Source organism: Henckelia pumila, chromosome 4 (genome assembly GCF_033568475.1).
Source record: "Henckelia pumila isolate YLH828 chromosome 4, ASM3356847v2, whole genome shotgun sequence".
In the NCBI taxonomy this organism is placed as follows: domain Eukaryota; kingdom Viridiplantae; phylum Streptophyta; class Magnoliopsida; order Lamiales; family Gesneriaceae; genus Henckelia; species Henckelia pumila.
Window position 1 is genome coordinate 79,916,337 of NC_133123.1, and position 24,464 is coordinate 79,940,800.

Sequence of the window (24,464 nt, forward strand, 5' to 3'; positions counted from 1 at the left end):
AGTTTTAGTTGTCGAAGACTAATTGTGCATCATTTTTTGGGAAGGAAAAAATTTTTAATATATATATATATATAGAGAAATTTTCAGCTGTCCAACCATGTTTCCCCACTTGGTCCGCAACCACTAAAATCCGATAGTGGGTTTTAGTGATGCGAAAAAAAAAACAAAAACCACTAAAATCCACTATCGGGTTTTAGTGGTCGCGGGCCAAGTGGAAAAACATGGTTGGGCAGCTGAAAATTTCTCTCTCTATATATATATATATATATACAGACCTGATCACCTGCACCCTAGGGTGCAAGAAATCTATGTGCGACCACTAAAACCTGGTATCGGGTTTTAGTGGTTTTTTGTTTTTTTTTTTTGCACCACTACCGGGTTTTAGTGGTTTTTTGTTTTTTTGTTTTTGCACCACTAAAACCGGGTTTTAGTGGTCGCACACGAATTGGTGCAGGTGATCAAATATATATATATATATATATATATATAGTAATGATCACTTGCACCCTAGGGTATCACTTGCACCCTAGGGTGCAGGAAAAACACTAAAACTTGATATCGGATTTTAGTGGTCGCACATAAAAAACCCTGCACCCTAGGGTGCAGGTAACCTGAATCCTAAAACGCAGAAAATTTGTGTGCGATCACTAAAATTGGGTACTGCACACTAGGATGCAGGAAATTTGCGTGTGACTACTAAAACTCGGTACGAGTTTTAGTAGTAGTTTTTTTTTTTTTTTTGCAACACTAAAACCCAGTTAAAACTATGGGAGATACAAATTTAGAACTTAAAACAAAGTATAACTTGTTTTGAAAATTTGAAAATAACATATAAATTAAGATGAAAATAGAGTAAAATTTGACTCTTTAAATTTTTTATATTATTGATATTTATATATTTAATTATAATTTTTTAGTAAGTAATATTTTAGATAATTGATTTAGAAATTGAAATTATTAATGAATTTATTAAATATATAATTATTCAATTAAGAGTTACATGATTCTATTTTATATATGTCGTATTTAGTATTTGTATTTTTAATAATGTATATAAGATTCGGACAAATAAATATTATTTTAGATTTATGTTGCATAATCTTGAGAAAATATTAAATATTGTTATAAAGTGATATTATCAAAGTTGTCACTAATATTGATCTCTGAAATGATGTTTCTCAAGTGTTTAAATATATATATATATATATATATATATATATATATTTAATAATAAAGATAAATGAAGATTTAAGGATATATGTTTTCGAAAAAAATGCATCCAAAATGATCTAAAGAAGTTATTTATTCTCAAATATGGCAATTGGGTTAAATCATATAAAAAAACATTAAAATATAATAAATAATTATATCATGGTGCGTGTAATTAGAACATGAGTCGGAGGTGTGTTAGACCAAAAATTTAAAAAAAATTAAAGATATATTAATCTGTTAAATTTTGGGCAACTTACAAATCACTTTCCAAACCAAACTTAACTTTGCGTTTACTCCCTAGTTGGTTTAAACTTTGTTTCAACTCCCTATTGCTTAATTTGTTCCAAAAATGTCTTTGTTCTTAATTTAATCATTATTATTTTCTGAATCATCAAATGTGGAATCGGATTCAAAATCTGATTCACTTGTTTCATCAAGATAATAAATATTTTCATCTTCTGATGAATATTCAATTGTTTCAACCGGATAAAATCCAATAGTGTATAGTTCTTCTAAAAGTTTAACTTTGTTTTTATTTTCATTTCGTTTTTGACATTCATTTGCATAATGACCTTCTTCATTGCACAACCAATATGTGCAATTCTTTCAAGACCTTTTGGGTAAGGTGGTTTTTTATTATCAAACTTTTTATAAAATTTTCTTCTATAAGGTTTTCTGAAAAAATTCCTTTTGAATTTCTTTTTCTTATAAGGAATGAATTTCCTATTAAATGTTTTATAAGGTTTATTAGGTTTAGTTTGTTTTTGTCTTTTTAAATGTTTATGTGGTTTGTTTATTTTGTAGCCATATTCTTTTACTGTGAATTTTATTTTATCACAACAGAGGTTATTGTTTTGTTTGTAGGATTTAGAGATTCTTTTATTTAGTGTTACTTTATGACATTTCTTTGTTATTATATCTTTGATGAATTTGATAGCTTCTCCTAAAGTTTTAGCATAAGGACTAGTTAAGAATTCATCTTTACTATTTATTAGTATATTAGGTATTTTATTAAAGATACTTAATTTATAATGTTCTTTTTTATCAGCGTCTATTAACTGATAATAGTTTGTTTCGTAATCACAAATAAATTCTTCTAAGTAACATAAATTGCATAATTTAATATTATCTAGAATAAAAATTGATCTATTCTGTTCTATGTTCTTAGCTACCAGATTAGCATCATTATTAGATACTCCTAAAAATTCTTGATACAGGGCATCAACGAATAGTTCAAAATATCGATGTCCTGTCATTCCTTGTGGTAGATTAGTAATTATTAGGTTTTCAGCCCAAGACTGCTCCTACCAATGTCATTTTTATCATCCCATGAGTTAAAACTTGAATATTCTCACTTTTGTGACATGGTGTTAATTAAATTTGTACTGATAGTTCATTTGCTCAATGATCTATCTTTGATTTTCTTTCTTTAGCTGTTGAACAACCTAAATCTAAAATATTTTGTTTCACAAATCCTGATGTTTTTGATTCTCTAAAAATGTCTCTAACATCTTTATAAGATCCAGAATATTTGTCTCTGTTATATTTAAATTCTTCATCATCTCTTCCGTCACTACCTTCTACATTTGTTCGTAGATTTAATCGTGGTCTAGAATTATCTTCGGATTCTGATTCTGAAATATCCATATCTCTGTATTGTTCTGATTCCTGATGTGAATAATATAATTCTTCTGTATTTATTCCTATTTGTTCAAAATTAGATTGATCTGTTTCATTAAACATCTCCATACTTATGTTTTTCATAACTAAGGGGATTTCTATACCATGATTCAATTTTGAATGGTGGTTCTTCTTCCATTTTCCTTTTTCCTATATCTATTGGAAGAACTTCCTTAAGATAGTTTAATATTTCATTGTTATGTCTTTCTTGTTCAATTATTAATCTAGTCGTGGCTAAATCAATATATTCTTTGAAATTTTTCTCTAATTCTTGTATTGTTAGATTGATCTTATTAATGTTATTTTCTAAATCTCCTAGATCTTTTTCTAATAAAAAATTTTATTAAGAACGTCATTACGATGAGGTTGATTCATTAACAATAGCTTGTTTAATTTTAAGAATATTTTGATTCATGGCTCCAATTTTCTCAAGAATATCATTTCTAGCAAATGATAATGATCTTCTTGGTACAGAATGTTTTGTGATTTGGAGGTCATCTGAACTCCATCTTTTATAGGGATTTATTTCTTCAATAAATGTTTTTCGAGGATGTTCAATTCTTGTAATATTTTCAAACATTCTTTCAACAGAAATAGTTGGTTTTGTTGAAATTATTCCTGTTTGAGAATTATCACTCATCGCTAAACCGACAACATAGTTTATATTGATTGGATGGTTTCCTGTTAACATAAGATTATTTCTATAAAAGTAATAATATAGTGTTAAAACATCATTTATATTTTTATCAAAAAGAGATATATTGTACTGTGGATAAATACAAAATTTCATCTTTTTGTAATATAAGTTTCTTTCAATTTTTCCAAGGATAGAATCCTCGAAATTACGTATCCTTTTGTCACGAACTGTTATTTCAATTGGTGTATCTATTCCTTCTCGGTAGTGAGCTGATATTATTATTTCAATTCCTTCGATATGAACATATTTCAGTTCAGATCGTTTTTTTTCACTGGCTTTTGCCATAATGGTATCAATATCTTGAGTTGTTAATAACTTCAGAGTATTAGACCTTGATTCGTTATTTATTTTACAAGATCGTTCTTTTGTACGAATCGAATAATAAATTAAATTTTTTCTGGGATTAATAAAATTTGAAATCTTACTTAATATTCCCGGTTGATCTATTAAATTAGTTTTTGAATTAGAAAATCATGTTTTCTATATTTCAGCAAACTTACTTTGATTAAATATAATATTTAAATTATACTCTTGGTTTTCTTCAGATTCATCAATCTGACTGTTTTGATTTGGAATTGTTACTTCTGTCATTTTAACAGATGATAGAACTTCTTATTTTTCTTAAGGCTATTAAAAGCCTTTTTGTTGAATCTATCTGTTCTAATAAATTCTGAAAATTTTCGAAACTATCAATTGAAGATTGACAATTTTTAAGATGTTTCAAATTGTTTTCACAATTTTCTATATCAAAATTTATATTTTGAGAATATAAATTAAAGATATTCATTTTTGTATTTTCATACATTTTCGTAAAAATTGTTACTTTTATTATTTTGTTTTTGTTGATCGGATTTCGATAACAAAGTTTATTCTTATTCATAACAGATTGTTATGTCTTCAATTTCTTTATTTTCAAAAATCTGAATTATCATTTTTCAGTTGCTTGAAAAATGTTCTTTTTTATGATTTTTGAAATAGAGGGTTTGGAGATCTTTTTATTCTATTCCAATATTGATTTATTTGACGTGAATCTTTTAGTAAGATTATTTTATCAAATAAATTTTTAATCTCAATATCTAAGGTTAATCCAGACATTAGTAATACCAGGTTGCGGAATCTTCTTGGTTGCGGAATTTTTCTTATTCATCAGTTTACACATTGGTTTATAGATCTGATTCATTTGTAACAGATAAATGATTTTATTCTAATTTGGTTCCATTCATTCATTACTATTACAATTTTTAGTTGATAAACTGATTCGAATATGGTTAAATCAAAATTATTTATATGATATTCATGAAATGTATCATATTCATGATCATCATCTGTTTCAAACTAGTTTTTAATTATTAATCTTCCATTTCTTATAAAGGATGATAACATGGTTAATGTATTTTGAATATTTCTTTAAATTAAGGGCTGCAGGAGGTTTAGGAAGGTTATCTTGATTGAATGAGTCATGATTTTGAGCAGAGGCCAAATCCTTGCTTTCCCTTAACGATCACTTGATCAACTGGTACTTGCTCTATGGATCTCCAGGTTTACTCTAAACATGAATATTCAATGGTTGGCTTCCAACCTTATCCTCCTTACGCCCTGCTTTTTTAGTTATTAGCCATAAGGCTTGATTTTGTTTCTGATTTTATGTTTCTTAGTTTCTGATAATTTTCATACGTCTTGTATGAACCAGATTGTAAGAAACTTAAGAAGAGAGAGACAATACTCAAACTTCACTTATTCATTTACAGCACAAAACATCTCCTTTTATAGGCGTGGAGAAACGCATACATAATTAAAAATAAAAGGAAAGATGGGGACCATCCGACACTACATAATGGAAAACAACTCATTTAACATCTGAGTGGATGTCTTTCACATGTGGTGTGGTCCACGATTTCATTTGTTTTTACATTGTGTCACTTTTTGAATCACTGGTACCTTCGGACCATTTCTTTATTGGTTTGTCTTCTGTGACAGCTAATTTTTCCGTCTGAATTGGTTGACAATGTCCACATTTATGAGTGGGAATCCTTGTTCCTAGTCTTTGACATAGAATTTGTTGGGTTTCTTGGGTCATGTCAACTCTTGCTTCATAGATCGGAGCTTCGAATTGAGCTAACATGTCTTGTTCTTTCTTTTGGATTGTCTCCTTGTGTCCAGTGGTTAATAAAATTTTACTGGTTGCAAAATTTATTTTAACCTTTGAGTTTCCATCAATCTTTCCTGTCTTTGAGATCATGTCAATCAATGTCTTTATTCTTATCTCAGGAAGTGTTGAGATATCCATTAATGGTTTCTCTTCATTTGATCCTTCAAATAAGAACTTGTCTTTTTGTTTTCGACATTGAATATATACCATTGGTTGATAGAATTTGTTATCATCCCAATCTGGAAGGGTTGAGTGAATACTCAATGTTAATACTGGATCGTCTTTGAAGACTGCTTTCTTGAATTGAATGATACTATTCCTCAACTGATAAGGAAATAGTTATATTTCTTGATTGTTTGGATTGACTTCTAGCCCGCTTAATAATCCGTTCGAGAAGAATCTTGCAACTTCATGTGCTGGAGCGCCTTGCAATGTTCTTGCTCTTGATATGTGTTGTGTGTCACAAGTCTGTAGCCAATTACCTGCATTTGTCTTAGATGTTCTTAAATAATTTAATGTTTCGAAAAACTCATTCTTGAATTTTTCTGCAAAATTTGTTTTTTCAAAAATTGGTTTTTGTGGTCTTAGATTGACCATCTTTCTTCCTCTTTTTTCAAGGGCGCTTTTGAACGTCCTTTCTTTCTCTTTTTCTTTTTCCTCGGTGCTGGCTGTGACCACCGGTTCTTTTTTCTTTTCTTTTTCTTTGTTGTCAGTGTTGGCTGTGACCACTGACTGTTTCTCATTCATCTCCATTATTTTATCAAATGGAGTTGCTATCTTTATTGGTGTTCTTGGTGAGGATGATGATGACGAGGTTGTCATCTTCTCTTTTATCCTCTGAATTTTTTCTTTTACATTTTTTTCCTTTTGTTGAAGAATTTGAATTTCTTCTTGTATGTCGATCAATATTTCCTCTAATTGATTTAATGTATCCATCCTGCACAAGAGAACGTATATATATATATATATATATATATATATATATATATTGTTAGAAATTCAACTCTTTATCGTGAGTAATTCGGATAATTTTATTATGCGTATCATTGCATTTATAAATTTTTTTGCAAGAATTGAACCAATCCGAGATTGATTATTTTACTCATAGAATAATTTATGTTTCTGAATATAAATCTCATTTCATCAATTTATATTCCCCATGCTTTCCGAGGCATGTTCGGATGACTGAAAGTCATAAAATAATTCATGTCTCTGAATATAAATCTCATTTCATCAATTTATATTCCCCATACTTTTTGAGGCATGTTCGGATGACTCGTGATCATTTTCTGGATCACTTAGGATTTCTTTTGTTATTCCGTTACTACAGATATTATAATTTGGATGAAGTTCTCTGGTTAATGCGTCGGCCGTCGGGTAATGAATTATCCGTTCCTTTGACATGTTGGATCTCGAACTGATAATGGTTCAATTTCAATTGCCATCTAATTAACCTTGCTGCATTTCTCCCTGCATTTCTTGATATTTTCCTTGTCTTGAAATATGTTAAATTCATATTATCTGTTCTTACTAAAAACGGTTTAGAAATAAGATAAATTTCATAAGTTCTAATTATAAAAATTAGAGCTAGTAATTCTTTTTCACTCGATAATTTAACTGTGCACCTTGAAAAGTTCTTGATGTATAATTGCATAATTCTTCATTATGTCTAGTAGTTGTTTTAGTAAGTTCTTCTAAATTTCTTTCTCCAGTATAAGCTTTTAAACATGCTTCCCAGTATTCATCTGAAGCGTCTGTTTCAATTATTATTATATCTTTATTGGAAGGAAAATATAACTCAGGAAGATTACTAATTTTTTTTTTTAATAGTGTTTATATAATTAGTATCTTCTTTAAACCATTTCCACTTATAGTCCTGTTTAAGTTTTGCCTAAAGAGATTTTCTGATTTCTGCAAGTTTCTTAATGTAATTTCCAGAATAAGTTAATAATCCTAGAAATCTTCTTAATTGATCTTTATCCTTGATTCCACTAGGAAAATCATGAATTTTCTTAAGTATATGTTGTTGTAGTCAATGTTTTTCATCTTCTATTTGTAATCCTAAATAATTTATTTTTGTTTTAAATAACTTTGCTTTCTTTTCAGAAAGTATAATTCCATCTTTATGACAAATATCTAATACTGTTATGAGGTCTTTATAATGTTGATATAATGTTTTTGAGTAAATTAATATGTCATCTATGTAAACACAACAAAAATCTACATAAGGTTTAAAAGATTCATCCATGTATCTTTGAAAGATACCTGGTGCTTGTTTAAGTCCGAAAGGTAATACAGTCCATTGATACTGTCCTTTTGGACAACTGATTGCTGTAAGTAATTGTGTTTGTGGTTCTAGTTGAATTTGCCAGAATCCTGATTTACAATCTAAACTGGAAAAATATTTCATTTCTCCTATATAAGATAATAAATCATTCTTATTTGGGATATAGTATCCGTCCATAATTGTTGCTTTATTCATTTTTCGATAATCAATTACCATTCTTTTCTTATCAGTATCTTTCTTACTGACATAAAAGGCTGGTGAAGAGTGTGAACTCTTACTAGGGATGATTATCTTAAGTTTTAATAATTCTTGAACTTTTTTTTCAAATATTTTTACATCATCCATGTTACATCTTCTTGGTCCTTCACGGATTGTGATATTAGGGTCTTTGAATTTTATTGAAGCAATGAATTGTTTTTATTTCTTAATTTTGTCCTGAGGATTTTTAAATTGTGTAAAAGGGAGATATTCTCTTAAAAAGTTATTTCATATTATAATGTCTATTCCTGATTCTATTTGGTATATAATGGGTATTACAAATTTTGTTTCCTCAATTTCTATTTTTAATTTTTCTGCTACTGTATCAAGCATTATTATTGATCCATTTCCTATTCGGACTTTTAATCCTTTATCGTATTTCTTTCAATAATGATTTGGAAGTATATGTTTGCTTCCTAAACACATACTTGCTCCTGTATCAACATAAGTATATGATATGGTTTATGTTCTTTAATTTTAATTTGAATTTTTATATATATACTATTTGGATTAGTCTTGTTTTTAGTATCCATTCTCTCAACTTCTTTTTTTTTTTTTATAATAAGGGTATATTGGGGATTTGGGGGAAATGTTTCTCTCTCCAGGGAGTGTAAACTAAGTTTTAATTAGGTAGAAATTTATAAATAAGTTGATTATAGTTTTAGGGATTTATGAGCAATTTACCCTTAAATTTTTATAAGGACTTTTATGATAATTAATATTTTTTAAAAAGTGCTAATGTTATTAGTGCTTACTGCTTTTTTGGAGGGTGCTATGAGCAAAAAGTTTTAAAAAATTAAAGACATATTAATCTTTAAATTTTTATAAGGACTTTTATGACAATTAGTATTAGTATTATTTAAAGGTGCAAATGTTATTAGTGCTTACTGCTTGCTTATTCTATCTTTTTTACGGGAAGTTCTATGCTGCCCCAAGGGCAGATCAACGGCTCAGATTGATCTGCAGATTAATTAATTTGATCTGCAGATCATCTGAAAGCCGTTGATTTAAGCAGATGGGCACTGCCCATCTGCTAGCTAAGAACTCCCCCTTTTTTACTTGCTTCATGAACTCCCAAATAAACACTTTTTTTTTTGTTTTTTTTAATCTTTTCTTTCCGAATTCTCATTCTTTTCATTTCCGCTTATTTTAACGTAAAGCTTCCAAACAATTAACGGTGTACGATATCGAACATGACAATTTGAAGATAACATGGTCTAAGAGCACCCATGTGGGTGTTCATAGCGTTGTGGGTGGGTGTTATTAACACCCACCCACAAGAGAGAGAAGATGGGTGTGAACGCCCATCTTCATTTTTCTTTTCTTTTTTAAAATGGGGCGTGCTTGCACGCCGCACGTGCCAGAAAGAGAGTATGTCCTGCATTATTTTATTTTATTTTAATTTCTTTTTAACTTTTTAATTTAAATAATAATAAATAACGGTAATATATTCAATTATTTGTCAGATTGTGTCCAACTAATGCATTTTTAACGGAATTTTTTTTATTGTTATTTAATTTATTTTCTTTTTGAATAAATAAATAAATAAATAAATTCTAACGGCTAGTTAGAATTTTCATCTATAAATACACACCAATGTTAACACCAAAATTCATTCCACTTCCTACACTCTTCAATTCTACTTTCATTCTCTCCTATATCTTTTTTACTCTTTTCTGAAATCTTATTTTCTATCCGAAATGGATGAAAATACGAGGGCAAACTAGCCGTTAGAAACTAGTCGTTGCATACTAGCCGTTTGAAACTAACCGTTGCAAACTAGCCGTTAGAAACTAGCCGTTTGAAACTAATCGTTGCAAACTATTCGTTAGATACTAGCAGTTGCAAGATATCCCTTATATATAGACACATTGTGCTACAAGATTTGCATTCCACTAAGATATCTTTCGCAAACACATATACAATATATTTCCTCTAAACATGTCACATTCTACAGACAGTTCTACCTCAAGTTTCAGCTCGACAAGCGAAGACGAAGTACATGTTCAAATCGATTAGCAAGATGATGATCCGGTAGAAGAACTGATGTTAATGGTACTTAAACAACACCAACAAGTTATGAAAGCATATCAGAGGAGAGAAACACACAGAAAAAGAAGGTTCATCCAAAGAAATCGTGAAGCCGGGCATGAGAGGCTCGTCAATGATTATTTCTCTTCAATCCCGGTGTATCACAACGGAATATTTCAAAGACGGTTTCGAATGCGAAGAGAGTTATTCCTCCACATAGTGACTACTTTAGAGAATCATTCGACGTTTTTTCAACAAAGGAACGATGCTGTGCAAAGAAATGGGTTGTCACCACTACAAAAATACACCGCTGCAATTCGTCAACTGGCTTACGAAGTCCCTGCCGACCATCTTGACGAGTACCTACGTATGGGTGAATCTACTGCCATCAGGTGTCTTTTCAAGTTTTGCGAATTCGTCGTTGAAATATTTGGTGATAGATACTTAAGAAGACCAAATGCTGATGATGCTCAACATCTTCTTCAAATGCATGATGAGAGACACGGCTTCCCTGGCATGTTGGGTAGCCTTGATTGTATGCATCGGAAATGGAAAAAATTTCCCGGTTGCTTGGAAAGTTGAATAAACAAGGGGACACGGGTCACCAACAATTATGCTTGAGGCGGTCGCCTCTCATGACTTGTGTGGATATGACATGCCTTCTTTTGGGTCGCCGGTTCACGTAACGATATCAACGTGTTATATGAATCTCACATCTTCAACAACGTCTTGCAAGGAAATGCGCCGGAGGTTAATTTTACGGTGAACGGCACTACATATACGAAAGGTTATTATCTAACAGAAGAAATATATCCCGAGTGGGCTACTTTCATTAAGGATTTTCCTTGCCCGGAGGATCCAAAGAGAAAATTGTTCAAGGAAAGATAGGAATCTGCAAGAAAAGATGTTGAACGGGCATTTGGGGTGCTTCAATCTCGATGGGCAATTGTCAGAGGCCCAGCTCGCTATTGGTATCGGAAAATTTTTTTAAAAAATAATGTTAGCATGCATTATTTTGCATAACATGATTTTTGAGGATGAGGGAGGTCACGTGACAAATTGGTCCAACGATGAAGGGGATGAACCCGCACAACCTATCCAAGGCTCCAACCGAGGCTTTCAAGATTATCTTCGAACAAATTTAGAGCTACGTGACACTCAAGTTCATCACCAACTTCGCGTGGATTTAGTGGAGCATATCTAGGAGAATTACAACAACAATCCCTGAATTACTACTTCATGTTCTATTTTTAATTTCATTGTTTTGTTGTTTTTTTTAATTTATTGTTGCATTTCAATTTCATAATTTCGTTGTGTTGAATAAATATATTAAATTAATTTTATTTTTATTTTTTTAATTAATTAAACTAATTCTAAAAAAATTATATTATAATTTTAAAAAATAATTATAAATTTAAATATTTTATAAAATGTAAAGAAAATGTATTTATTTAATATAAAATATTTAAATTTATAATAAAATGTAAAGAAAATGTATTTATTTAATATAAAATAATTTTATATTATTGAGTGGAATGCGTGACCCATAAATAATGAGTATTAATGTTAATAGGATTGTGGGTGTAAAGAAGAATGTGTTATTAACAGTGAGGTCCATGACTTTTGATGATGTTGAGAATGTTATTGGTGTTATTAACGAATTGGGTCGTGGATGGCCTAAATAAGTTATTTATATTAAATACGACAATTTGGTTAAATCATGTCAAAAATTATTAAAACTAACAATTGCACATTGCGTAAGATAGAATATAGATGTTATTTTATTTTAATTTTAATTCCTAACTTTACGAAGGCCCACGGATGTGAGCACGGCACTCTGTTCAGCGTCCGTTCCATGCTAAACAAAATAGCTACCTTTCGAGATCGCGATCGCGATCCCTAAATCCCCAATTCCTCTCCGTAAAAGTTCCGGATTTCTTCCAATACCCAATTATATTAGCTGAAACCTAATTTCTGTAGCTGCAATTTCGGGGCTTGAATTTGCAGGACCATTGAGTTGGGCTTATTGAGCTTTCAAAACAAATATTGCCTCGATGCTCCAGTCACTTACAGAAGGATTACACCATAAATCGAATAGCTGCGGTACGATATGACGGCTATTCGATTTTCAAAACAAATATTGCCTCGATGAATAGCTTGCGGCAGCGGTAGAGCTTCTACTGACGTTGGATTTTCAACTCAAGCTCCGTGTAAGCTCCAAGCTACTCGTTTTCCTTTCTATGGTCAGATTTTTCTCGGGTTTCAATCACAAAATCATCTCCGATTTGGAACTAGTCACAGAAAGATTTCGATTGCCGGCAAACGAAATGGTGGGTTTATGGGGTGTAAGCCTCTGGGTTATTCCAAGATTGCTGATTTACCCAAGAAGAACGTACATAACGGAAATAATAATAAAAAATATGGGGGCATATTTCCATCCATTTTGCGGTCTTTAGAGGCCGGGAATGATGTTGAGGATACCCTTGAGTTGTACTATGGGAAGCTTAGTCCCAAAGAGCAAACTGTGATTCTGAAAGAACAGCGTATGTGGGACAGGGTTTTGATGGTGTTTGAGTGGTTTAAGTCTCAGAAAGATTATGTCCCCAATGTAATTCACTATAATGTGGTGCTTAGGGCGTTGGGTAGAGCTCAGAGATGGGATGAGTTGAGGCGTTGTTGGATCGAGATGTCAAAATTTGGAGTCTTTCCCACAAATACTACATATGGAACGCTTGTCGATGTGTATGGAAAGGCAGGGTTGGTGAGGGAGGCCCTTTTATGGATCAAACATATGATTTCGAGAAGAATTTTCCCGGATGAAGTTACCATGTCTACGGTGATTAAGGTGTTGAAGGACGCAGAGGAATATGACAAGGCTGATAGGTTCTATAAGGATTGGTGTTTAGGGAGGATTGGATTGGATTATCTTGATTTGGAAAATGTGGGTGATTGGCCTTTTAGTGTGAAGGAGTTTTTGTTGACTGAGCTTTTCCAGACTGGTGGGACGACAAAGTCACCCACAGATTCGAGCACATTGGAAAAGGATTGTTCTGTAAGAAAACCATGTCTTACTTCTACTTATAATACCCTCATAGACTTGTATGGAAAGGCCGGTCGCTTGAAAGATGCGGCCAATGTGTTTTCTGATATGTTGAAGTCTGGCGTGGCACTGGATACATTTACTTTCAGCACAATGATTTTCACTTGTGGTAGTCAGGGTTTTATGTCTGAGGCTGAGGCATTGTTCAATAAGATGGAGGAAGTGGGGATTTTTCCGGATACAAAAACTTACAACGTATTCCTCTCCTTGTATGCTAATGTGGGGAACATTGATGCGGTCTTTCGGTGCTATAGAAAGATTAGGGAGGCTGGTCTTTTCCCTGATGATGTAACCCACAGGGCTTTTCTAAAAATTCTATGTGAAAGGAACATGGTTCAGGAGGTAGAGGCCGTGATTGAAGAAATGGAGAACTCGGAAATGCGAATCAACGAGCACTCTGTTCCCATACTTGCAAAAATGTATGTTACTGAAGGATTAACAGAACGGGCAACATTCGTGGTTGAGAAGTCTGAATCACGTGGGTGGTTGTCATCAAGGACATATGCTGCTGTAATGGATGTATATGCAGAGAAGGGACTTTGGGGTGAAGCAGAGGCATTATTTTATGCTATAAGGGATGACAGTAAACAGAAGGAAGTTTTGGAGTATAATGTCATGATGAAAGCCTATGGTAAGGCTGAACTATATGACAAAGCTATACATCTCTTCAAGGGTATGAGAAATCAAGGAACATGGCCAGACGAGTGCACATTTAACTCTCTTATACAAATGTTAGCTGGAGGTGCTTTAGTGGATGAAGCAAGAAGCCTTATGACTGAAATGCAAGAAGCAGGATTTAAGCCCTCTTGTTTAACCTTCTCCGCTGTTATTGCAAGTCTCACAAAGAAGAAAAGTCTCTTTGATGCAGTTTATGAGTATCAAGAAATGCTTCGAGCTAATGTAAAACCTAATGAAGTTGTTTATGGGTTGTTAATCGATGCTTTTGCCGAGGCTGGAAAATTTGAAGATGCCATTCACTATTTCAATGCCATGGAAGATTCTGGGATACCAGCAAATCAAATTGTTTTGACCTCCATGATTAAGGCCTACGGGAAAATTGGGTCTGTGGAAGGAGCAAAACAGTTGTATGAGAGGATGAAAAATTTGGATGGAGGTCCTGATATTGTAGCATCCAATAGTATGCTTAATTTATATGCAGAATTAGGAATGGTGTCAGAAGCAACGTTGCTATATAATTATTTACTGGATAAAAATTGTGCTGATGGGATTACATTTACGACCATGATGTATGTTTATAAAAACATGGGCATACTTGATGAAGCCATTGAAATTGCAGAGGAGATGAAGAAGTCAGGTTTGGTGAGGGACTGTGTAACATTTAATAAAGTTATGGCTGGCTGTTCCACGTGTGGGAAGCTAGTTGAGTGTGGTGAATTGCTGCATGAAATGTTAATGAATCATAAGATTTTTCCAGATGGGGGAACCTTCAAAGTGCTTTTTACTGTGTTAAAGAAGGGTGGCATTTCTGATGAAGCAGTGGAACAACTCAATTCATCTTTCAGGAAGGGAAATCATTCGCCAAGCAAGCTGTGATAATCTCTGTTTTCTCTATAGTTGGTCTGCATGCATATGCTCTTGAATCCTGTGGAACCCTTAGGAACGAAGACGTGGGCTTCAATTCCTTGGCATACAATGCTGCAATCCGTGCATATGTAGCGTATGGGAAGACCGATGAAGCATTGAAAATGTTTATGAGAATGCAAGATGAGGGACTTGAGCCAGACGTCGTTACTTTAATTAGTCTTGTTAATTGTTACGGAAAAGCTGGCTTGGTCGGAGGCATCAAGCGCATATATAGCCAATTAAAATATGGAGCTGTTGAGCCAAACGAATCCTTGTACAAGGCAGTAATAGATGCTTACAAAAATTCCAATAGGCACGACCTTACTGAATTGGTCTCTCAAGAGATGAGCTTTGCTTTTGATACCCAACCATTTACAGATTCTGATGTTGAAGATATGACTAACGCATCAACAAACTGCACTTAGCATGTGAAAAGCTTTGTGAATATGTGAAAAATCACTATGTAGCTGATACCAAGATGAATGAGTTTAAGATTTTGTAGGTAGGTCTGTAGTTGAATTTGCTTGTGTCCGTTGATATCTTATGATGCTAGCTCGTTAATTTATTTTTGTGCATTCTCAGTATAATCTGTCATAATGAGCTAATAATATGGGTGGAAATTTCAAAATTATCGCCTTAAAGTTCCATAGTTGCTGTAATCTTTATATGTGTTGCAGGAAATCCAATTTATCCCCATCGTTAATATATTTTGCTTGTTTTATTTATGTATGTCTCGGGTTTGTAGTCACCGTGGTGCTGCTGGAGCTTCTGTATCCAACGCGCATGATACATCCTTAGTGGCATTGCATTCATACCTTGGTGGTAGGCGCCTTTGTATGAATTATATTTTCCCCTACATTTGTTTGAATCAAACATGAGATTTAATTGCTTTGTCCATGTGTATCAGAGGTCGACAACACTCATAACAGAATGGCATTTCTGGATGGTGGCGCTGTGCTGACATTTCCGCTGTTCTATCTAGAAGGTACTTGCTTAAACGTTGAGGTTTAATGAAATCACAGCTAACGTCTTCTCATGCAGTAATTCAACTTGGATTTTCTTCTGTTTTGTTTCAAGCATCCAAGAGAATTTTAGTGTTCCAATTTTTTTGTGCACTTGCATTGTTTTTGTGAAATCACACTCCTAATCACTTGTCTCTGAAAGAAGTCACGTAGTCATGGCACATCTTCAAACCTTACTGTTGTACATACACTTTTGTCTGCTCTTAAGAAGGCATTTTCAGGTTTAGTTCTTCTGATCATTTATCATCGATGATGCCCTCCATTCAATTGAAGTTGATATTTGTTTGTGTTCTAATATCTATATGATAAATGAGATCATCACAAGGGATATCGACATATCGTCCATGGTAGGATCAAAGATGGACATCTGATCTATTCTTTTAGCTTCCATATCTCTTGTTTTCAACTTTTTGTAGGTATTGTTTTATTCCCAGAGGCGACGCTTCCACTTTGAGTGATTCTTCATAATTTTATAACTGGAGTTGAACGAGAAATGAGACAAGTTGATTCTCCTTATACTATTTTGGTAGTGGTAAGTCAATCTTTCCCACTTCCTACCCATATTACGTCCTTTTCAGATGTCATTACTTTATTTTAGCTATTTTTTCTGGTGCTGACTTGATGCTAGCAATGTATTTCAGGTTCGTGTTTATAGAGATTCTAATAGTGACAGGATAAGATTTTCAACTACGGTGGTGATTCGGAAGTGAAGAAGGCAGCCCTCGTGCAATCAAACATGAGGAGCGGAGGGGCCCCAACCTATACTAAGAATAAAGGAAGAGCCCCTCATTAACTCTTATAGCTCTTTAGAGGCCCCATTAAGCCATTTAAAGACCAATAAGAACTCATCAAGGATAGATATATAGCTCATTAACTCATAACTCATAGCTACTAAGAATTCAATGGACAATCCCTGTTGAAAATACTAGTGAAAGTGAAGATCCGAATATATCAGCTGCTTATTTCTGTTGCAGGAAATAACTGATTTTTCTGTTTTTCATGTACAAGATTCTCTTGCTCTTTTCTTGACCAGATTCATTATTTACCAATGCATTTTTATAGCATCAGGCATTACAATAAAGAATGTAATCTAATACTATCAAGAGATGCAACCATAATATGCATGGCTTATGCATAGGAAATTGTTAAATATTTCTTTTTTTGTGATTGTTGGAATTTTTTTCTAGCAATACAAATTTTATAGAAAATATATTTTATGTACATCACTACCAAGCATAATTTTTCTCATCTGGTATTTAATTTAACTTAATTATCATAATCTTGTTGATTACATGGAGGGAATAATAAATTTTTTAATGATTATTGTGGTGAGTGGGAGAGGATAAACATGAGAGAAATGTCTTTAATTCTCATTTCCATGTGAGATTCATAATCTATTCAAGGCACAATACTTCTTCAGCACTTGGTCCTGTGGAATGTCATAAATCAGATTTATTTATCTTCAAAGTTTGAAGCTTCTAAAACTTCCAAACTGGTTTGACCAAACTACTAAAATGAGGAAATTAGCCAAGAATCGTTATTATTTTTAGCATATGGGGGTATAGCCTGGTTACCTGGAAATTGGAATTACTTGAGTCTGTTATTTCAAATTTTCATTTTCTGCGGGTAATAATAAGTAAGCATTGGCCAAAAAGTCGTTTGTATTCAACTCCCATCCGAAGGGGCACCTGTTCTCTATTTATTTCTTCCTCTCCTGCCCTTCGCTGGATAGAAGCTATCAAGCCCTCCCAGTCATCGAGGCTCAGAAGTGGGCGGGGGACAGTTCACAAGCTTGGTATTTAAGTAAGTCTCAGGTCGAAGTTCAAATAGATAGGTACTCTAGTTGTGAGCCAGTCAAGGAAATCCGATCAAAAATGAACAATTTGACGGTCTTTCATAACTTTTTGGCCAAATACAATATACAAGTTGGACATGCACTATGAGCAAGCTGTGCGAAAAATCGCTTCTTTTTTCCGGTTCCGAAACAACATGGTGAATTAGGGTTCTACCGGGAAACCATGGATTTTTTAGTTTGGAGTCTGGTTTCGGTAAGTTGAAAAATCTTTGTTAAGTATTTTTGCTGTTCATGAATACGAATTTCTTCCATCAACTATTAAGTTTTATGTGGAACAGTTTGTTCTAGAATAATTTAGTTCCTTACAACTTATGACAGATTCGGCAACATCGGCGGCTGGAAGATGGTTAAGTAGTCTTAGTTGCCCGTGGCCAGCAGTGTTTTCGTCTGAAGCCGCGTTTGATTGATTCAGAGGGAGTAGTAAGTTCTTTTAAATTTCAAGCTAGAGATCATTTTTTGTACCATTCATTTATATTTGTCTGATTGCTTTTAAATAGCCATGTGGAGAGGTTCAGATAACAAGGGAAGATCTACCACTAAGAACACCATAGGAAGTCGTTGGCAAGCTGGCTGCATTGAGAAACCTGCAAACAAGTAGTATCTGGAGCACACCATCTTTAAAGGATTCTCAGCTTAACCACCGCAGTTGTGAGGAGGGAAATGATTCTGATGCAATGTCAGATGGTAGTTTTGAAAGTGAACTTTCATCAGCAGAAAAAAGTTTGCACCAATCTGCTCTAGCCTCTTGTTGCCCTAACCTAAATGATGAGTCAATGAGCGGTGATGGTGAGAACTTTGTGCAACATTCAGAATTTCATCCTAAGTGTCACAATTGGATATCTATTTGAGGTCGATGCATTCAAAACACAACACACTGAGTGTACATGCTAATCCTAATGCTGGAAAAAGGACCTTCACAGGTGTGCAACATCGCTACAAGGCAAAATGGGAAAAGCGCTCCATAGCCCTGGTTCGGAATGTTCCTGGAGCATTTTTGGCCCAGTTGTGTTTACAACATGTTCGATTCTTATTCTCTTGCTAGAAAGGCAGCTGGTAAGGTGATTATCCTTTGTTACCCTTCAAGTATCACTTGTTTTCTCATATTGCATATCTCATGGTCCCATGCGCAACCAGATTTTTTATGAGGTTTGGGAAAATATCAACATCTACACTATACATTAATTGAGACCTGAGAGCACCTTATATATGATATACCAAATTTATAGTACCCATAATATGCTTCATGGTTTTAAACTTTTAATACCCTCAATTTTTCTTTGTTTTTTTGAAAGAAAAAACTCTAAATTCAAACACTTTATTATCTATTTAATCTATTTATATATTCCGTGTTAAGCAGAGACTTATATACTGACTGCTTGTGTATACCAGATATACAACCCGTATGTCTAACTACTAGTTTTTATTATGCACCCGTTCGTTTAGGAAATGACACATGTTCTGCAACATCTCATGTTCTATCCATTTAAATGTACTATACGTTCATGTGACCTTAGTTTATGTTTTCTTTCTTCATTTGGCACAAAAGATAATTAGCTTTTTACAAAATGAAGGTGCATGAACTGAAAACTTGGAAGTGTAATTTACATAAATGTAATGTTGCAGATAGGTGGAAACAAGTTAAGGCACCAAGCATGGAGGGGGAAACAAGTTGTTAAGGCACCAAGCATGGAGGGGCTTGTAATGAACCGGATCTTCTTTCATTCCACATTGCTAGTAAAATTCCAATATCTGAATCTAAGAGGCAAGAGCTTTTGGAAATTGATGGTACTTCTTATAGATTGCGAAGGGAAATTGAGTTGAAAGTTTCGATAAAATTCAGTGCAAATCTTGCCAGGTTATGTCATTTCTGTGCCACCTTCACATAAAATCCATGAAGATTGCAGATTTTTCATATATGCCTCGTGCTCCCATTTTTTTCATTCATTGGATGCTTGTATGTTCTTTCTGGATATTGTCTCATAGTTATTTTTTTTTTCCATGAAATAGGTACCTTCCTTCCAAAATTATTTGTTGCTCAATATTTTTTTAACAGGTCAACGAATTATTCATTAACCATTATATTACAATCTGTATAACTATGTGCATTTGTTTTACATTTAAATATGAATGTGCTAACGTGGATGAATATATGTTATAGCCTTTGTGTGCATTTGTGTGTCTGTTGCATCGATGATTTCATTTTGCTTACGTTGTTTCTTTCATAGACGTTGATTGGAAGGCGAAGTGATGTATTAACCATGTCTAGCGATGGTCCGCTTGGTGCCTATGCTAATCCACATGGTTCTGTGCATGAGGTATGACTTTCTTCAAAACACATGGAGTTGGAGTTGCAGGGCCTCCATTAAAGAATTCAGCTGGTTTCCCGGGTATATTCTCTTCTTTGGACAACTTCCATTGTCTCCTAATTAAAGATCCATCTAAATTTGCTTGTACAGGCATGGTATTTCATTGCCATCTAAGCCAATATATTTTGTAATGAAGTACCACGATAAGATATAGTTTTAGTCTTTCATTTACTGCAATTATATTCTATTGCTCAATGTCGGCTCTACTGCCTGATCCTTGATGGGTTGGGAATCAGTACATAACAAACTACATTTCTACGACCTGTTTCTCTCTTTATATCATATTTGTGACACAAAACTTGATTTTACTAAAATTTAAAGGGCCATGTATTTAAGATTTAGCCAGTGAATAAGAGTCGACTAGAAAAAAAAATCTTGGATAGAAGTATCTGTTTTCTAGTGAGTTACTATATCCCTCGGTACCATATGACGACAGGCACAAGAACATACTTTACACATTCTCAATCTTGGTTTCTTGTTTGTGTCAAATGAAGTGAGTTTGATATTTTGGGCTCATATTGGTGCAGGTATGCATGTTCGATTGCTGAATGGCACCTCATGTGGAACTCACATGGGTTGGCACTTTTCAGCCACGAGGAAGAAAATGAGACCTCGGTCATTTTGGGGAATAAGAAGCTCGCGGGTTTTGGATGATACGAATTGAATGATGTTATTGTCTTTTGAGGACGTCATTAAACTCTGGCAAGTTCACTGGTTTTTTATGTAGATTGTTTGTTGTAAATCTCTGGCAAAAAAACAAGAAGAAGAAATATTTGATAAAAAAAATAAAATAAAATTGATGGGTGTGCCAACTGCGGGTAGTATTTTGTGAAATTTCTCCTCTTTTTTCTTTTTTGGCTCAGGCAGGTGCAGAAATTTGACTGAGAAATGACGTTAATTGTAGGATAAACACCTTTATATAAAAATACACCACCGTTTGATTTGAGTGATATGATAAGTAATCCACAGATAAGTAATATAATGTAAATTAAAAATAAACACCTTTATATCATATTTGTGACACAAAACTTGATTTTACTAAAATTTAAAGGGCCATGTATTTAAGATTTAGCCAGTGAATAAGAGTCGACTAGAAAAAAAAATCTTGGATAGAAGTATCTGTTTTCTAGTGAGTTACTATATCCCTCGGTACCATATGACGACAGGCACAAGAACATACTTTACACATTCTCAATCTTGGTTTCTTGTTTGTGTCAAATGAAGTGAGTTTGATATTTTGGGCTCATATTGGTGCAGGTATGCATGTTCGATTGCTGAATGGCACCTCATGTGGAACTCACATGGGTTGGCACTTTTCAGCCACGAGGAAGAAAATGAGACCTCGGTCATTTTGGGGAATAAGAAGCTCGCGGGTTTTGGATGATACGAATTGAATGATGTTATTGTCTTTTGAGGACGTCATTAAACTCTGGCAAGTTCACTGGTTTTTTATGTAGATTGTTTGTTGTAAATCTCTGGCAAAAAAACAAGAAGAAGAAATATTTGATAAAAAAAAATAAAATAAAATTGATGGGTGTGCCAACTGCGGGTAGTATTTTGTGAAATTTCTCCTCTTTTTTCTTTTTTGGCTCAGGAAGGTGCAGAAATTTGACTGAGAAATGACGTTAATTGTAGGATAAACACCTTTATATAAAAATACACCACCGTTTGGTTTGAGTGATATGATAAGTAATCCACAGATAAGTAATATAATGTAAATTAAAAATAAACACCTTTATATCATATTTATGACACAAAACTTGATTTTACTAAAATTTAAAGGGCCATGTATTTAAGATTTAGCCAGTGAATAAGAGTCGACTAGAAAAAAAAATCTTGGATAGAAGTATCTGTTTTCTAGTGAGTTACTATATCCCTCGGTACCATATGACGACAGGCACAAGAACATACTTTACACATTCTCAATCTTGGTTTCTTGTTTGTGTCAAATGAAGTGAGTTTGATATTTTGGGCTCATAGTGGTGCAGGTATGCATGTTCGATTGCTGAATGGCACCTCATGTGGAACTCACATGGGTTGGCACTTTTCAGCCACGAGGAAGAAAATGAGACCTCGGTCATTTTGGGGAATAAGAAGCTCGCGGGTTTTGAATGATACAAATTGAATGATGTTATTGTCTTTTGAGGACGTCATTAAACTCTGGCAAGTTCACTGGTTTTTTATGTAGATTGTTTGTTGTAAATCTCTGGCAAAAAAACAAGAAGAAGAAATATTTGATAAAAAAAATAAAATAAAATTGATGGGTGTGCCAACTGCGGGTAGTATTTTGTGAAATTTCTCCTCTTTTTTCTTTTTTGGCTCAGGCAGGTGCAGAAATTTGACTGAGAAATGACGTTAATTGTAGGATAAACACCTTTATATAAAAATACACCACCGTTTGATTTGAGTGATATGATAAGTAATCCACAGATAAGTAATATAATGTAAATTAAAAATAAACACATTTATATCATATTTGTGACACAAAACTTGATTTTACTAAAATTTAAAGGGCCATGTATTTAAGATTTAGCCAGTGAATAAGAGTCGACTAGAAAAAAAAATCTTGGATAGAAGTATCTGTTTTCTAGTGAGTTACTATATCCCTCGGTACCATATGACGACAGGCACAAGAACATACTTTACACATTCTCAATCTTGGTTTCTTGTTTGTGTCAAATGAAGTGAGTTTGATATTTTGGGCTCATATTGGTGCAGGTATGCATGTTCGATTGCTGAATGGCACCTCATGTGGAACTCACATGGGTTGGCACTTTTCAGCCACGAGGAAGAAAATGAGACCTCGGTCATTTTGGGGAATAAGAAGCTCGCGGGTTTTGGATGATACGAATTGAATGATGTTATTGTCTTTTGAGGACGTCATTAAACTCTGGCAAGTTCACTGGTTTTTTATGTAGATTGTTTGTTGTAAATCTCTGGCAAAAAAACAAGAAGAAGAAATATTTGATAAAAAAAATAAAATAAAATTGATGGGTGTGCCAACTGCGGGTAGTATTTTGTGAAATTTCTCCTCTTTTTTCTTTTTTGGCTCAGGCAGGTGCAGAAATTTGACTGAGAAATGACGTTAATTGTAGGATAAACACCTTTATATAAAAATACACCACCGTTTGGTTTGAGTGATATGATAAGTAATCCACAGATAAGTAATATAATGTAAATTAAAAATAAACACCTTTATATCATATTTGTGACACAAAACTTGATTTTACTAAAATTTAAAGGGCCATGTATTTAAGATTTAGCCAGTGAATAAGAGTCGACTAGAAAAAAAAATCTTGGATAGAAGTATCTGTTTTCTAGTGAGTTACTATATCCCTCGGTACCATATGACGACAGGCACAAGAACTTACTTTACACATTCTCAATCTTGGTTTCTTGTTTGTGTCAAATGAAGTGAGTTTGATATTTTGGGCTCATATTGGTGCAGGTATGCATGTTCGATTGCTGAATGGCACCTCATGTGGAACTCACATGGGTTGGCACTTTTCAGCCACGAGGAAGAAAATGAGACCTCGGTCATTTTGGGGAATAAGAAGCTCGCGGGTTTTGGATGATACGAATTGAATGATGTTATTGTCTTTTGAGGACGTCATTAAACTCTGGCAAGTTCACTGGTTTTTTATGTAGATTGTTTGTTGTAAATCTCTGGCAAAAAAACAAGAAGAAGAAATATTTGATAAAAAAAATAAAATAAAATTGATGGGTGTGCCAACTGCGGGTAGTATTTTGTGAAATTTCTCCTCTTTTTTCTTTTTTGGCTCAGGCAGGTGCAGAAATTTGACTGAGAAATGACGTTAATTGTAGGATAAACACCTTTATATAAAAATACACCACCGTTTGGTTTGAGTGATATGATAAGTAATCCACAGATAAGTAATATAATGTAAATTAAAAATAAACACCTTTATATCATATTTGTGACACAAAACTTGATTTTACTAAAATTTAAAGGGCCATGTATTTAAGATTTAGCCAGTGAATAAGAGTCGACTAGAAAAAAAAATCTTGGATAGAAGTATCTGTTTTCTAGTGAGTTACTATATCCCTCGGTACCATATGACGACAGGCACAAGAACATACTTTACACATTCTCAATCTTGGTTTCTTGTTTGTGTCAAATGAAGTGAGTTTGATATTTTGGGCTCATATTGGTGCAGGTATGCATGTTCGATTGCTGAATGGCACCTCATGTGGAACTCACA

General features: G+C 33.5%; 1 protein-coding gene across 1 annotated transcript; it reads left to right on the forward strand.

Moving 5' to 3' along the window:
* Nucleotides 1–12,154: 12,154 nt before the first annotated feature.
* On the forward strand, nucleotides 12,155–17,915 carry LOC140864275 (pentatricopeptide repeat-containing protein At1g73710-like). The gene is given in 6 exon segments (XM_073268355.1): nucleotides 12,155–14,933; nucleotides 14,936–15,500; nucleotides 15,744–15,820; nucleotides 15,906–15,983; nucleotides 16,437–16,552; nucleotides 16,662–17,915. Coding segments are annotated over 2 exon segments (2,769 nt in total). The 5' UTR covers nucleotides 12,155–12,652; the 3' UTR covers nucleotides 15,424–15,500; nucleotides 15,744–15,820; nucleotides 15,906–15,983; nucleotides 16,437–16,552; nucleotides 16,662–17,915.
* Nucleotides 17,916–24,464: the final 6,549 nt, after the last annotated feature.